Here is a 13,975-nt window from a genome sequence, read left to right on the forward strand (position 1 = left end):
TGCCAGTGACTGATTTCTCAGATCCATAATGACCACTGGGATGAGGGTGAAAATATTTTTTCCTAGATCATCTAGTTTTAAACCTCAGCTAAAACTTAATTTTCAGTCTGTCCTACCCATGTAATCTCAGTTGAGCTAGGATTTCCTGTGCTCTTTAAAATATGTGGACTATATATATATATTTTTTCCCATTAATATTGTGGACATAAGCTTCTTTCAGGTCAGGAATTCTATGACACATCAGAGTTTTGTGCCCCAAGTTGTCCTTGAGGTATATATTATTAGCAAAGATGCAAAGGTGAGCTTTTATTGATTTTAATAGAAGGAGGAAAAAGATTCCAAACTAAAATTGTATCCTCTGAATCGTGTGAGAGAAAGATGCTTCTGCTCACTCTGCCTCGTTTCACTTCTCAGCCCCGTGTGTCTTCAGAGAGGGTCTGCCTGCCGGTGGAGGCAGCACTTGCCTGTCTGTACTCCTTCCTACCACTGTGCCCTCTCTCAGTCCTCCTACCCCTCAGCCATGGTCACACTTGCCAAGGTCAAGACTAACGTCCTAGTGTGAAAGTAACCTTTTACCCTTTATAATAACTCAATTCTTTCCTACCTAGTCAGTGACATGCTACTCAGCTTGGGCCAATGTTGAGGAGTAATTCTCAGAATACTCTGCCTTTTTGTGACTTTAAATCTGTGACAGCCCCTATTTTACCTTCTTAAAAAACAAAATGAATGTACTTCTCATGTTAGTGACCCTTCTCAGATTTTAAAGTAGGAAATTTTGTTGTGTGTGATTTTTGTTTTCTTTTTTTTTTTCCCCATCTCATTTCTAAGATAAAACACCAAATTTGGGCCATAGTCTCCCAGGATGAGCACATATTGCATTTCCAAAGGCATGTTACCTTAAAATTAGAAATAGGAAAATAAATTAAAAAGCATAGGGGTGGAATGGCTACACCTTAGAAATCGCATTTACCTGCGTGGAATTGCAGCTCATATGCCAGGTGATATATATGCAGGGCTCTTAGGATGGCCGTGGTAAACACCTCCTATCTTGGGATAAAATGATAATGGTTTTTAAACTCCTTCCCCCTGATCTGCACTTTACTACTCCCTCAGACCCTGGTCTGTCCCCTCTAGGTTGCAACAGATCTCTAGTGAATCCCCAAATAGACTGGTAGGTCATTTAATAAATTAGACTGTTCCCTCACTCACAATTATCCAATCACACAGAAAACTACATCTGGGCAAGAAAGTGTCTCTCCTGGTGTTGAAATAGGCCTTTCCAGGCCATCTTACTGATTGAATATGTAGATTGCGGTTCATTAGTGGAGTTCTTCATATGTATGCAAATCAGGCTGTTAACAACTCCAGCTTAATTGTTAGTTGTACAGCAGCTGATTGCTTTTCTTCCTTTCATTCTTTTTTTTTCTTCTCCTTATAGGAAAGCTTCGTGCCTAAACTTGAGCTCTTTTTCCACACTAGTTAACTTCCAGTATGAGGGGATTCATAGGAGTTATGATTTCTTAAATAAAATGCCTGGTGAAAATTTCTCTGATTCTCCCCACTGGAAAGTCATGACTGCCTGTGCCTGAAGTAGGCTTTTGTTGTTGTTGTTCGTTCAGAGGACAAAAGCCTGCAGAGAAGGTTATTGTTATTAATGACACTTAAGAATGGCGGTGGGAATAGGAGAGATGAAGCAGAATTACTTTGGAAATCAGTTAATAGTAGATCTATGTGGTCCCTAAATTAGGTTCTCTTGTCCCATTTCCACCACTGCTAATGAGTAATTACTGAGTGTAATTTCTTGTTATTGTCTGTCAGTTAAAATGTAGAGAGTTAGCTTAATATCTATAAAAAACTCTCAGTTATTCTGATGAGAAGCACCTGATACAGCAAATTATAATGATGTTCACTTAAGCATCTCTTGGAATGTTTGGTGATAAAGCAAAAAACACAACGACAGAGCTGTCAGTAACTTGGAAGAAGATGGATTTCGGGGCAGCACTTGCTTGTATTGCTTCTCTTCTTTGGTCCTTTACTTTTTATTGCAGTGAAATGTGGTGCCGTCCACCTCTCTGTTTTCAGATGCCATTGCTGGAGAGGGCAATCCCTGGTCAGGGTCTCTTGAGAGCATAGGGAGCAGGACCTCATGAAGAGCAGGTGTGATCACTGAGAGAAATGAACCTGTTAACTCTTATATTCCAGAATGAAACAAAAAGTACTGTTTGACTTCTATAATTTATAGTGAAAGAAAGACCTTACTTTCATGTCCCATATCATATGCTCCCTAAGCTGTGATCTAATTAATTTGTAGACATCCAACCCTATCGATGTTGCTGCTCGACCTGGGACAGTCCCACACACTCTACTCCAAAAGGACCCGAGGGTACGTACAGGTTTTGTCTCGGGCAACACTAGGGCACGTTGGTCTGCAGAGGACAGCTAACCCAGTGCGTGCACCCTCCTTAGCTCATCTGAGCGAGCCGCTATTTTAACTATTACTTCTAGTTTGTGGGAGAAAGTGCCAGCCAGTTACTTTTAGAAAACAAAATCTCTGCTGCCTGCTACAGCCATATGACACTTGCCTAGGGGAGGAAAGAGGAATTGATGATGGTCTAAGCCCAGAAATTGGACACTGTTAGCTTGTGTAGATTCTACTTGACCAGTCTTCTCTGTCCGCATCTCGTTAAATTTCTCTGACACAAAAGAAATAGCTGTAAAATGTTTTGAATGGGGAAGCCCTAGGAGCTTTTCTTCCTGGAAGTCAGGACACATTCCCCGCTTGCCTGGGGTCAGGAAGTCACTGTACCACACAGCTCCTCTGGCCCTGTACTTTCCATGTGGTAAGGATCCTCGTTTGCTCTAGAGCTAAATAAAATATCCGTTACGTGTTGGTTATGTTATTTATTCATAATGTATACCTCTACCAACTCTCACAAAGAATTTGAAGTTCTACAATAGATAGAATCTTGTGTCAGTGGTTGTTATTTACATTCATCTTCGTAGTAAAATGTGAAAAAATGATCACCTTTTACAATATTGTCTTTTTCCCTGGGTAAGGGCAGTCAGAGATTGATGACCAGAGTTAGGTAGGAATTTAAAATGACTCAACTATGTAAGTATTTTGATGATGTTTCGTGAACTTACTTGAAATGTCTGGTATCTCTAAGTAATGTACAGTCGTGGAATTAAGGGTCTTGGTAAAGATAGCCTCGTTCTACTGGATGTCTGGAGAAGACAACCCTCCGATACCCACTAGCATCCAGCCTTCCCCATCTAGGTCTGAGGGCTGTTCTGCCTCTGACTTGTTGGGAGTGGTTTGGAAGGGCTGCTCAAGAGAGTGAAACTCCTCAGATGTGTAATGTGAGCAAATCATGTTGCCAGAGGGCAAATTGCTATTGATTAAACTTGTTCAGGGGCTTGTCAGTGTAGATGTACCAAGGCTTGTGAAGTGGGGGAGGGGACACTTGGCACTTTTGATGGTGTGAAAATGGGCTAATTATTCTCTAAAAGGGCTTCATTTAAAAGTAAAATTCTAACATTTTAATTTCCCCTCCTAATGAAGCACTACAAATTTGTTAATTAGAGCAATTGTTTGAGTGACAGGCATGTAACCAAGTTGTCATTTTCTCTTCACAGTTGACAGATCCTTTCAGACCTATGTTAAGGGTAAGAAAGCTTCTTCCAGAACTGTTTTGCAACCTCTGTTTGACTCCCTGTGGGTTAAAAATAAAATCCATTACAAAGAAACAAGCCGTAGAAACTTTGGAATAAAATGTTGGAATGACAGTGGTTGGGTTTTTCAAGTAGTCTGATTGCAAATGGCCTAAATTGTTGTGCTTTGAGTGTTGGAGGAGGCCAGTCCCTTGAGGTGAAGCTAACAGATAAAATTTAACCAAGTCAGATTCTCTTTGTTAGCAGTTCTGGTAAAAGATTTTAGTGGGACTTAAGGGGAAAGACTTAGGCTGTAGGCTGAAATTAGGATTTCACTGAGTTCTACTGGCTCTCTTATACCTAGAAAATATATACTGGGTCCGTTTGTTTTTGCTGGTGGCTACCTTATTCTGCATTTAGTGATGTTGACTTGTCACAACCATTCGACCTGTTTCTCTGGTGCAGAAAAGGACTACTATAAGCATTGGTTTGTTAACATCTTAACAGGTCTGGAGAGTGGCCAGCAGATGACCTCTGAATAAATGCTGACTGACTTGGTGGTGGAGGAATAGGGAGTGATGGATGATTGAATGGAAGATGGATGGATAGTAGATTTCCTGCCGTACTTAACCCATTTCTGCAGCACATAATCAGATATTTAATTTCTCCAAAGGGAAAAAAAACGAGGATTGTGTCATCACTTAGGTGATTTCAGATGACTCGTAATTTCATTACAAAAGGAGAGAACTGACCCCAGACTTGGATTTAAGTATATATTTCGGAAACAGCTCTTTAATATAGAAACCAGAAGCATCTGTCTGTTGCCGACATAGGAATGGAGCAGTGTTTCTTCTCATCCATCCTGGAGTTACTGAGCACACATTCGGAGCTTATGAGTAGATTACATAGCAGGAGTACAGATGAAATAGAAAGAGGTGGTCCCTGCTCTCCAGGTGATAAGACAGACTACACTCAGAGTTTCTCCACTGCTAATAAAGCAAGACATGAAATAATTTGAGACGTAGATTGATATTTTCCCAAAGGCTGGAGGAGGGACTTGATAGCTGCAGAGGACTAGAGAAGTAGAAAGGAATGAGTTCTCGGTTCTTTTTTTTTTTGCTTAGAACTGAACAATGCCCACCAACATGAGTGGGTAGTTGACTCTTATTGAAGCACTTGTGGGAACTGGGCTTCTGTAAAAATGTAGTGAATTTCTTTGTTCCACTTTGGGGGTTAAAAACAGCCAGTGTTGGGGGAGGTAAGCAGGTTCTGTACCCTCTTGTTTTGAACTGATTCACAACATTCATTAATTAGCCCTTCTGAACAGCCGATTTGCATTACAGCATGGCCACGTTTGTTAAAGAGGGCTTCCCACTCTACCAGGTCTGCCAGCTGGCACCAGAAAAGAAAGAGAGAAGAGAAACAAAATGGGGGTTGGGGCTTTTGCCGTCTTATCCTTGGTAACCAGCGAGGGCCCCGTGAAGGATGGTTTTCTGAATCATGGCCACCAGCTCGGGCTCCCAAGGGAGGAGAGATGGAGCTGACTGTGGCTCCCTCAGGCTTGGGCCCTGAGGCTGCAGAGAGAAGGCGCTCGAGGGTACAAAGCACTCTTGTTTCATGAAACAAGCCACTACAGCCAAAATCTGCTGAAAGCTTTGGGGAAATTGAAAGTGGTTTTCTCTGAAAGGCCTTCTTTCTGACCATGGTGCTCTTTCTTGTTCCAGAAACCAGGGAAGTGGTGTGCTATGCATGTTCACATTGCCTGGCAGATCTACCACCACCAACAGAAAGTCAAGGTCAGTCTTGCCTTCCTCATCTTGAGGGTTGGGAACGGGGGCATACGGGAGTGTGATCTCCCAATTAAGGAGGCATTTAAACAGATTCTAAAGACCCATAGGCAGGAAGGCTCAAGTCTCTCTTGGAAAAGCTATTCGAAAATCTTACTATTAATTAGGGAGACTACCAGCATGATGACAAAACAGGAGCAAATGATAATCCCTGATGTTTTTCTTTCCTTTTTTTTCAAAGGATTTTGTCATCTCATTGATCCAGAGAGCTGAACTATAGATTAAATCCTAAAGTAAAGGTTTTGGAAATCTAATTATAGTGGCCAGGTATTAGTATGGAAAATATTTAGTATCTGGGAAGAGCTATATATGAAAGTTTTCTTTTCTCTAAGAATTGATGCATTCTTTTCATTTTATGGCTTTGGAAACATGATAGACTAATTTATGCCCTGTACGATGCTACTGAACTTCCATTAGCAATGCATATTATTAAAAATTCCTCTTCTAGAAGTAGTGTTTGGTTTGCAGTGACGGTTCCACACCCTCCTTAGTCCTCCTGATGACCAGTACCAGAGGTCAGAATACAGGCAGTGAATACAGGCAGATCTAACAGCCAGTATTTGTTAGAACTGCTGTCTAGCAGATTACCTTCTCTGTCCACATGATTGTTCTTTGTTGTCTGTACTTTCGTCCTGTGGATGAATACATTCCATGTTCCACCGGGTCTTTATGACACAATAGAGAAGAGATGAAAAATTTCTGCAGGTGACCAGATATGGCCTCCTTGGTTGTTGGCTCAGGGAACAAAGTAACTAAGAAGTCAAGATTTTACAGTTTGTAACTCTGCCCAGAAAAATAGGAGAAAACAACCAATCAAGTAATTCCAGTAAGCTTCAGTTAATCCGTTTGTTCATGAACAAGCCTTTTGTCCTAACAACATTTGGGAGCCATCATGAGAATAATAAAAGAGGCCAATAAACAAGGAGTGAGAGCTAGTCATCACAGAAATGTTTTTTTTTTTAAATGGTCAAATGATATTTAAAAAACCAACCTAGTTAAAAGTTAAAGAGCCAACCTCAGTAAATGAGGTCACTCCAATATTTTGCTTTGGTGCCAAATACCTGCTCTTTCTCGTAACATCCCATCAGTGAGTTTTGCTCACTTTTACTTTATTGTTAGGTGAGGTTTATTAGAAACCTTATGGTTTAGCTTAGTTAGAAAATGTATGTGCTTTGAAGAGCTAACTAGATTTTGATGCTTAGTTCAATTCACTCTGTTCTGGATGATGTGGTTAGCGGAACAGTAGGTAAGACACATCCTCCTTGTAACTCCTTTGGTTAAAAGCATTGAAGGATGTTGTAGGTACCATTTTAGCAACTTCTTTTCCTTGGAAGTGTCCCCAGGGACTAAAACTTTCATTATCTCAATTCAATTAAGAAGACCTCTTGCACATGAGCTAACTGTTCATCTTCCCTTTCCAGCAAACTATTTGTAATCCCCAGGCTCCATTTTGCTTCATGGACCTAAGTTGTGGTTAATGGAACTGTGCTGTGTACCGTGCAATATTAGCACTAAATAATTTGGCAACCAAATTAAAAGAGGCACTCAAAAGATTTTATAGATTTATAGTGAATTACAAGCTTTGTTGTGGGGTTTGGCTATTAGTTTCTAGTGGGACTGTCATGGTAGCATTCCCTGTAGCTTTGAGCAGAATTTGTCTTGTCCCCTTTCAGTTTAATGGTCATTTACTCATTCACTTAGTCCCTTACCAAATAGTTAGTGAGAGAGCCTACCACCTGCAGGTTCCTTAGCGTGGCAGGCTCAGAGGGCATTCATCTGTCCTGATGTCTCATTGCTTAGAGTCCAGTAGTGAGGATCAGTGTGTGCATAAAAAATGATGAACTTGCTGTCCACTTCCAAGGGGTATTGCTTCCAGCTTGAGGTCTCAGGTAGGTTTCCTTTTAAATGGGTGTGATGGATGAGTGTGACCTTCAACAGTGAGGGAATGGCAACCTTCCCTTGTCTCTGATTCTCGCACATGCTTGATCAGATGCCTCCTTGTTGACTTTATTGGACAATGGGACAAGGATTTACTTATAGCAGAACATGAGGGAGTTTGAAGGAGATGGAGCCAAAAAGATGGAGAGCTTCAGATGAGTCTAAGAGGTTGGAGGAGCAAGAGTCAGAAACAGACCAGGGGCCATGAAGGAGGAGGAGACTGGAAAGCAGAGAGGTAGTGACCAGGGAAGGGAAACATGGACCTCTGGACCCCAGGCCAGGATGGGGGTTGGTGCTTGTCTGGGGATGTGTGAAGCCAGTTCAGAGAAGGCTATTGAGAATCAAGAAGGTGAGACAACCTTGAAACCACACTGTTTGAGTGGGCTGCCAACCCCAAGAATGATGCCAGGGTAAGGAATCAGGAGGATGATGATGAGCCACTTTCTACAACCTTAGAGGAAGCCGAGCTTGAGGGTGGATATGTAAATAAGAGGAAATAGAGTGAGTGCAGTTGACGGCAAGGACTTCACAACAAGAGAGGTTCTTAATGGTTGACTGTCCTTACTGATCTCCTCTCCCTCAGGTAATTGGGGGTAGTAGGCAAAGAAAAGACCCATATTAGTCAAATTAATATCCATGCTTTGTTTCTGTTTATTTTTTCTTTTTAAAAAAATAGGTAATGATCGTTTGAAAATTAGCTTGTAGGCATGCAAATATTTCTTTATAACTTGCAGTTACTAATGTACTGTGATCTATTAGAGTGTGGCAAAGAGTCATTAAACAATTAATTTACAGAGCAGATTATTCATGCAGAATTCCTAATAAAATGAGCTTTAAAATAACTATCATTTCAGAACTTGCTACAATGGGCCTTTAAGGCGAATAATAAACTATTTCAGAATAGTGGTGGTTTGAATAAATTGGACCTCAAACACTGATTTCACTACTTGACATTTCTGACATGAGAAACAGGTATTGCCCAGTAACAGGCACTATTTACCCTGCTTAGGTTGACCTGCTTTTCTGGCATTTGAGGGTTTAATGATTGTGGGTTGCTCTGTTCCTCACAGCATTTGTAAACTTGACCCTGACTGGGGCTCGAAGTCCGAGTGAGCCATTCACAGAGTTACTCTCTCTGTCTCAGCCTCTTCATTAATATCTTTCTTCCCTGCCGTTTCTCTTGGGATTTCGTCTTTTATTTTTTCATCGCTGCTCTAGAAACAGATGCAGTCAGACCCACATAAGCTGGACTTTGGACTGAAACCTGAGTTCCTGAGCCGTCCTCCAGGCCCCAGTCTCTTTGGAGCCATCCACCACCCCCATGACCTGGCACGGCCTTCGACTTTGTTCTCTGCCACTGGTGAGTTCAGAGGGGCAGGGAAGAACTGAGAAGTGTAGTTCTCCAGTAGCTAAATAAATCACATTAGTGCTCTGGGCCACCGCTCAGTCACTCCCTAAAAAAATACAATTTATGCCAGTTTGCAAGGCAACATCACAGCACATTTAGGGAGATGGACCCTTTTTCATTGATATGCCCTCTTTCATTAAAGGAGGAAAAAAAGATCATCTTTCCCTTAGGGGACTCATATTGCTTCGGCTCATTATTTGCTTCTATATTAAACCAGTATAACTCACAAGCATGTCAAATACTATTGAAAAAGATCAGAAATCTTGCAAGGGCGAATCGGAAGGAAATAATGGCAGGAACTGTATAAGGATGTGGTTGCCCTTACTGTCGGTGCCCACAGAGGACTCAGTAATTTTGCACCGTGATGCTCAGTCATGCTGTGTTTTGAAGGTCTGAGGATAAAGAAATACAATTAAGATTGTTGCTGGTGATATGGTCTGTGACAGGAAGGATGAATCAGTTGGTTACTGGTTTTCTCTGCTGCAGAAATTAATATTCTTGCCTGGTTGGTTGTAATGAGGCAGGAAGTTTAGGGGACAGCGTGTAAAAACCCAGAGAGATCTGTGCATTAACCTCTGAGAATACACACTCCCGAGTGCCTCTTAGGTCTGCCAAAGTGAGGGGATGGAGGAACACTGCATCAGATAACCAGGTGCCTACAAACAAAAGGCAGTGGCTACAAGGAGTATTAGGGAGACAAGAGCAACCCTCTTGCTATCATTCCATCTTTTCTAAAGCTATTTTCGGTGCACAATGCCTGGCACAGGGCTCCACTTGGTCACACCAGGAAATGACAACACCGAGCTCATTCTAGTGATGAGCTCTCTGGCTTCATACCCACTGCTGTGCTGAGTAGAATTTACTCTTCTGGACATACTTATGCAAGGGACTTCATGTTTCTAGCCGTGAGGGAACAGGTTTCGCATCCTGCCTGCCTGCTGCCTTCCTGGGCTTTTATCCAAGACTTATTTTTGGTGGACCTGAGGCTCTTCCATTCTGGAAGAGAGAAACTCCCACATTGCAAGAAATCATCATTTTAATGGGCCTTGTGGCCAAAGCAAGTGAATCACCCTTGAGGGTAAATGGAATTTGCTAAGGTCTCAGGTTCTTCTCTGTCAGTTCTGTCTAGGGACATATTTGAAGGCTTTGTTACCATGGCACCTAGGCTCTGAGACAGGGCTATGAGCAATTTTTGGAGAGAAATAGAGAGATTTCTCCCTGGCTTTCATTTGAGCCAAGTGGATGAATTGGCTTCTTTTGCTTCAATAATTCTGGAACTGCAAGGCACCCCTGGGGGCTCTGGGCTCCCATCTTCATCGAAGCATTAATTAGCTTGTACTACTACACAGACACCATGCAGCCAAATTTTTGTTTAGCTGGCAACACTGTTAACACCTAATGAATATGCCAGGCTGTATTCATTCTAAGGGGACGGGATATCATTTTTGCACTTTTTGTGTAGAGAATAAGTCACCATCTAGGGCTGAACAGACAGCTCCTCAGATGCCTTTCCGTTCTGAGATGCCGTGACTGTGACAGGTTTTCTCCAGTGCTGGGTCACGTCCTCCACATCCCAGATCCACAACGCCCTTGCCGTCTGGGGAACAATATCCTGAACTATCAATTGAGTTAATAGGGTGTTGGGAGGGACGACCCCCCGCTGTTTAATCTATATTCCTGAAGGAATGTATACTTGTTTATAGGAACTTGGTCAAAATGCAAGGGATTATGGATTAGTTGTTAGTAAATTCGTTCAGGCCTTGTTTATACTTCCATTCTGGAAGGTAATCTTTTCCAGTGTAAGCAATACTGGATTTTGCCCAAAATGGCTATTTGGGGAAACTTTTAACTGATATGTATAATTTACACATACTTGTTAAATTCAGCCACTTTCATCTTTCTGTGGGGCACTAATGCCTGAAATAAACTAAAGATGCTTCTTCAGATGACCTTGGCCAATCTCTTGTCTAGAGCCAAGCCTGCCTCCCAGAGAGCTTGCCTCCTCGGCTCTCAGCCGCATATTAACAAGCTGGCTTGATGCCCTAAGCTCTTAGAAATACTGTCCTTCCCTAACTCACATGTACACACTCTCCATCTCGCTGTCTTTCCCTCTTTCCTTTCCCAGCTTCCGTCAAGGAAAGGATGTGAGGCATCTTAAAGAAATACATATTGTTTAAGGCAAATATGAAGTAGAGGAGAAAATGTGGATAATGGGAAAACCAGAGGAAAGAAGACCACTAAGTTAGACCTGAGTTCCCTAGCGGGTAAAGTAAAGACTAATAGAGGCAGTTATAAGGTTAATCATGTCCAAAGCCATGAATAACCCTAGCTTTTCCTGGCACTGAAGATTGAGAGAAATTGGAGGACGTCATCTCCCATAACCAAATGTAACTCCCAACAGTGAGTTTCCCAGGGCCGGGCTTTATAGTATCCTTCAGTGCAGGTCCGTGGCAGCTAACACATTTTCAGGAAGAGATTCTGCAATGGCCCAAAGCAGTGCAGCTCAGATATGCAACTTCATGACAGCTGCTCCTAAGCCAAAGATTATAAAGTGTACAGTTTCTGGAACAGTGTTTCTCAGAGTGAAAGCCTTGCCCCCTGAGATGCTCTATGAAGAAAGTATTCTGTGGCCAAATGTTCCCCTCTCAGAGCATGAGTGAGCCCATGAACATATTAATGGCTCTTAGTCCTTCAGTAAAGAACCTTGCTTAACATTTTTTACCTTGGCATTTCTCCAAACTTATTTGGTTGTAGAACCCTCACCCTCCTGGCAGTGTTTCGTGCTGTTTCTAATACTGTGTGTCAGCATCTTTAAAAAGTGAGATCTCTTTTTGGTGGTGGCCAGCCTAGCTTGGAAAGAAGAGAGGGGGTGACTTATGGTCTGCTTCCTAACAAGCACATTTCTTTTTCACCAGTGTATTGCCTGAGTGGATGTCAGCCATGTCCTTACTTTAACATTCTCAGGGGGTCCTTAGGCAACTAGGAGCCAATTGCGCTGTAGAAGTTGGCTTTCTGTGAAATATAATTCCATTATGTTTGACTTACTAGGTGCTGCACACCCAACTGGGACTCCTTTTGGGCCACCTCCTCATCACAGCAACTTCCTTAACCCTGCTGCCCACCTTGGTGAGTTGCCATCAGTGATGGGAAATGATGTGTGTATTCCGGAAAACCTTTGTTTACTGCACTCCTACTGCACTTCCTGGCAAGTTGGCCAGTGTCGTAGACACCTCACTTACTACTTAGGGGGATGAGGGTCTTCTGGTAGAAGTTTGAATACAGGCCATCCGTCTTCAGGATGTCAGCACCTCTTACACCACATTTTAAAGTCGTAGATCTGTGCTCAGTGGCTGCTCTGTCTGAAATTACTGAGGGTGCAGTGGATGAAAGCTATGCCCTCGTACCTCAGGGAGTCCACATTTACAACAGCCTGCTCCTGCCCATTGGAGGAAGATGGTGAATTCCTGCCCCATATCTAAGGGCACCCCCAGGAGCTGGAAAGAAAGACAAGATGATGATATAAAGAGACATTACACATTATTTTCATCACTTCACATTTCACTGCCCTATTAACATGTCTCTTCCTAGTAAAGGCGCATGCTTTATTTGTGGCCTTTGTTTATTTGATGTTTTCTGCAAGTGTACAAGCAAATACAGGCAATGATATGCCCGACGACAGGGTCTATAACACGTGTACCTTCACAATTTTATCATTGAGAGATTTATTTTAAGATGTCATCTTATTTCTATTCTGTTAGAGCCTACAGAGCACATTCCCAGAAGAGGAGAGACAGAGCAGGAAGGCGTCCTAGAACACTGTGGCCTGAGTAATGCTCCCCACCTGGCAAAAGAGAAATGGGGCAAAATGCACAGTTCTGGAAAATAGCTCTCATAAATATTTTGCTAACTCAATGCCTAAATTCAAGTGCAGTGAAATCCTTTTGCATAATCTGGTGGGAGAAGTGGGACAGATCAGGTCTGAGTATAGAGAGGGTAAGGATCCCACATCACTTTCCCCAGTTCCCAGGAAGCTCTTATGCCCCTCACTCAATAGTGGAACCATTTCCTTCTTCCCAATCTTGTTTGCAGAGCCTTTTAATCGGCCGTCTACATTCACTGGCCTAGCAGCAGTTGGTGGCAATGCCTTCGGGGGACTTGGAAACCCTTCAGTTAGTGAGTACCTCTAACTTTTAAAAATCTGCCTTGGACTATTTATCTCTTCTAATCTGTCTGTGGCTCAAGACCCTTCTAAATAAAAGGAAACTATGCTCTGGGGAAATAAATTTAGGTTATATCATTGCAAAAGCAGGCCTACACAATGGAGTTAGGTATCAGTTGAATTCACATCAAAACCAACATTTTAAGGATAGCCTACTGTTAATATATGTTACTGAGGGTCAGGAAAGGTAATGTAGTTGATTAAACTCCAAACAGTTTGCTTAAGTTCATAGTTTCATCCATATTCCATCTCTACTATCCCAGACTTTAGCTATAGCTCCCATTAAAAGTGAAAACAACTTTTAAATTTCATTTGCCTTTGGCATTAGATTGAAAAATCTCCGTGAAGTAGCAGGCAAACCATACCAGGCTCGTGATAGTCAAGGGTTGGCTTGACTAACATTTTGTACTCTATAATATGGGAGGACTATGGAGTTTTGTACTACTCAGAAGTCTGTATAGACCAGGAAAAGAGTCGCAGAACCTGCTCATGTTCTAAACATTATTAGGTCACTAAATACTCAAGTTGTTTTCTTTCGTGCCATCCATGTATCATATTCTTGGGGTACAGGAGGCCATAAATGCAGCTCCAAGCATACCATCACAGTTTCAGTTAGTGTGGAGACGTTATGCGTCTGTGTATGTCAAGGCCCTGTCTGGTCTCTGATGATACTTGTTTTAGTTTGTTAAAGTTATGGAAAGAGGAAGAGTCACGTTGGCAGGATTGTAGTGGGCAGAGGATAACCCTGAATTCTACTCTGATTTGAACATTATTAATCTAAGTCACACCATTAAAATACACCCTTCTGCATGCTTGGGACTTTGCATGCGCCAGATATGTTTGATTAGGTCATCGTGACACCTGTTTGGTCCCTTTCCTTTTTAATCTCCCTCCTCCCACCCCTTTGCCTTT

At 42.2% G+C, this 13,975-nt stretch overlaps 1 protein-coding gene across 8 annotated transcripts in view; it reads left to right on the plus strand.

Moving 5' to 3' along the window:
- AUTS2 (activator of transcription and developmental regulator AUTS2) overlaps positions 1–13,975 on the plus strand; it is a 1,156,658-nt gene that overhangs the window by 1,136,780 nt on the left and 5,903 nt on the right. For 6 of the 8 annotated variants that reach the window (XM_023616828.2, XM_070231758.1, XM_023616829.2 and 3 more), the window contains 6 exons: positions 2,312–2,383; positions 3,637–3,666; positions 5,376–5,447; positions 8,655–8,796; positions 11,893–11,970; positions 12,934–13,017. In XM_023616828.2, the coding sequence (XP_023472596.1) occupies positions 2,312–2,383; positions 3,637–3,666; positions 5,376–5,447; positions 8,655–8,796; positions 11,893–11,970; positions 12,934–13,017 (478 nt within the window). The remainder of the gene's footprint in view (positions 1–2,311; positions 2,384–3,636; positions 3,667–5,375; positions 5,448–8,654; positions 8,797–11,892; positions 11,971–12,933; positions 13,018–13,975) is intronic. The other 2 variants (XM_023616830.2, XM_023616831.2) reach the window with 1 other exon arrangement.

Source organism: Equus caballus, chromosome 13, assembly GCF_041296265.1.
Source record: "Equus caballus isolate H_3958 breed thoroughbred chromosome 13, TB-T2T, whole genome shotgun sequence".
NCBI classification, from domain to species: Eukaryota; Metazoa; Chordata; class Mammalia; order Perissodactyla; family Equidae; genus Equus; species Equus caballus.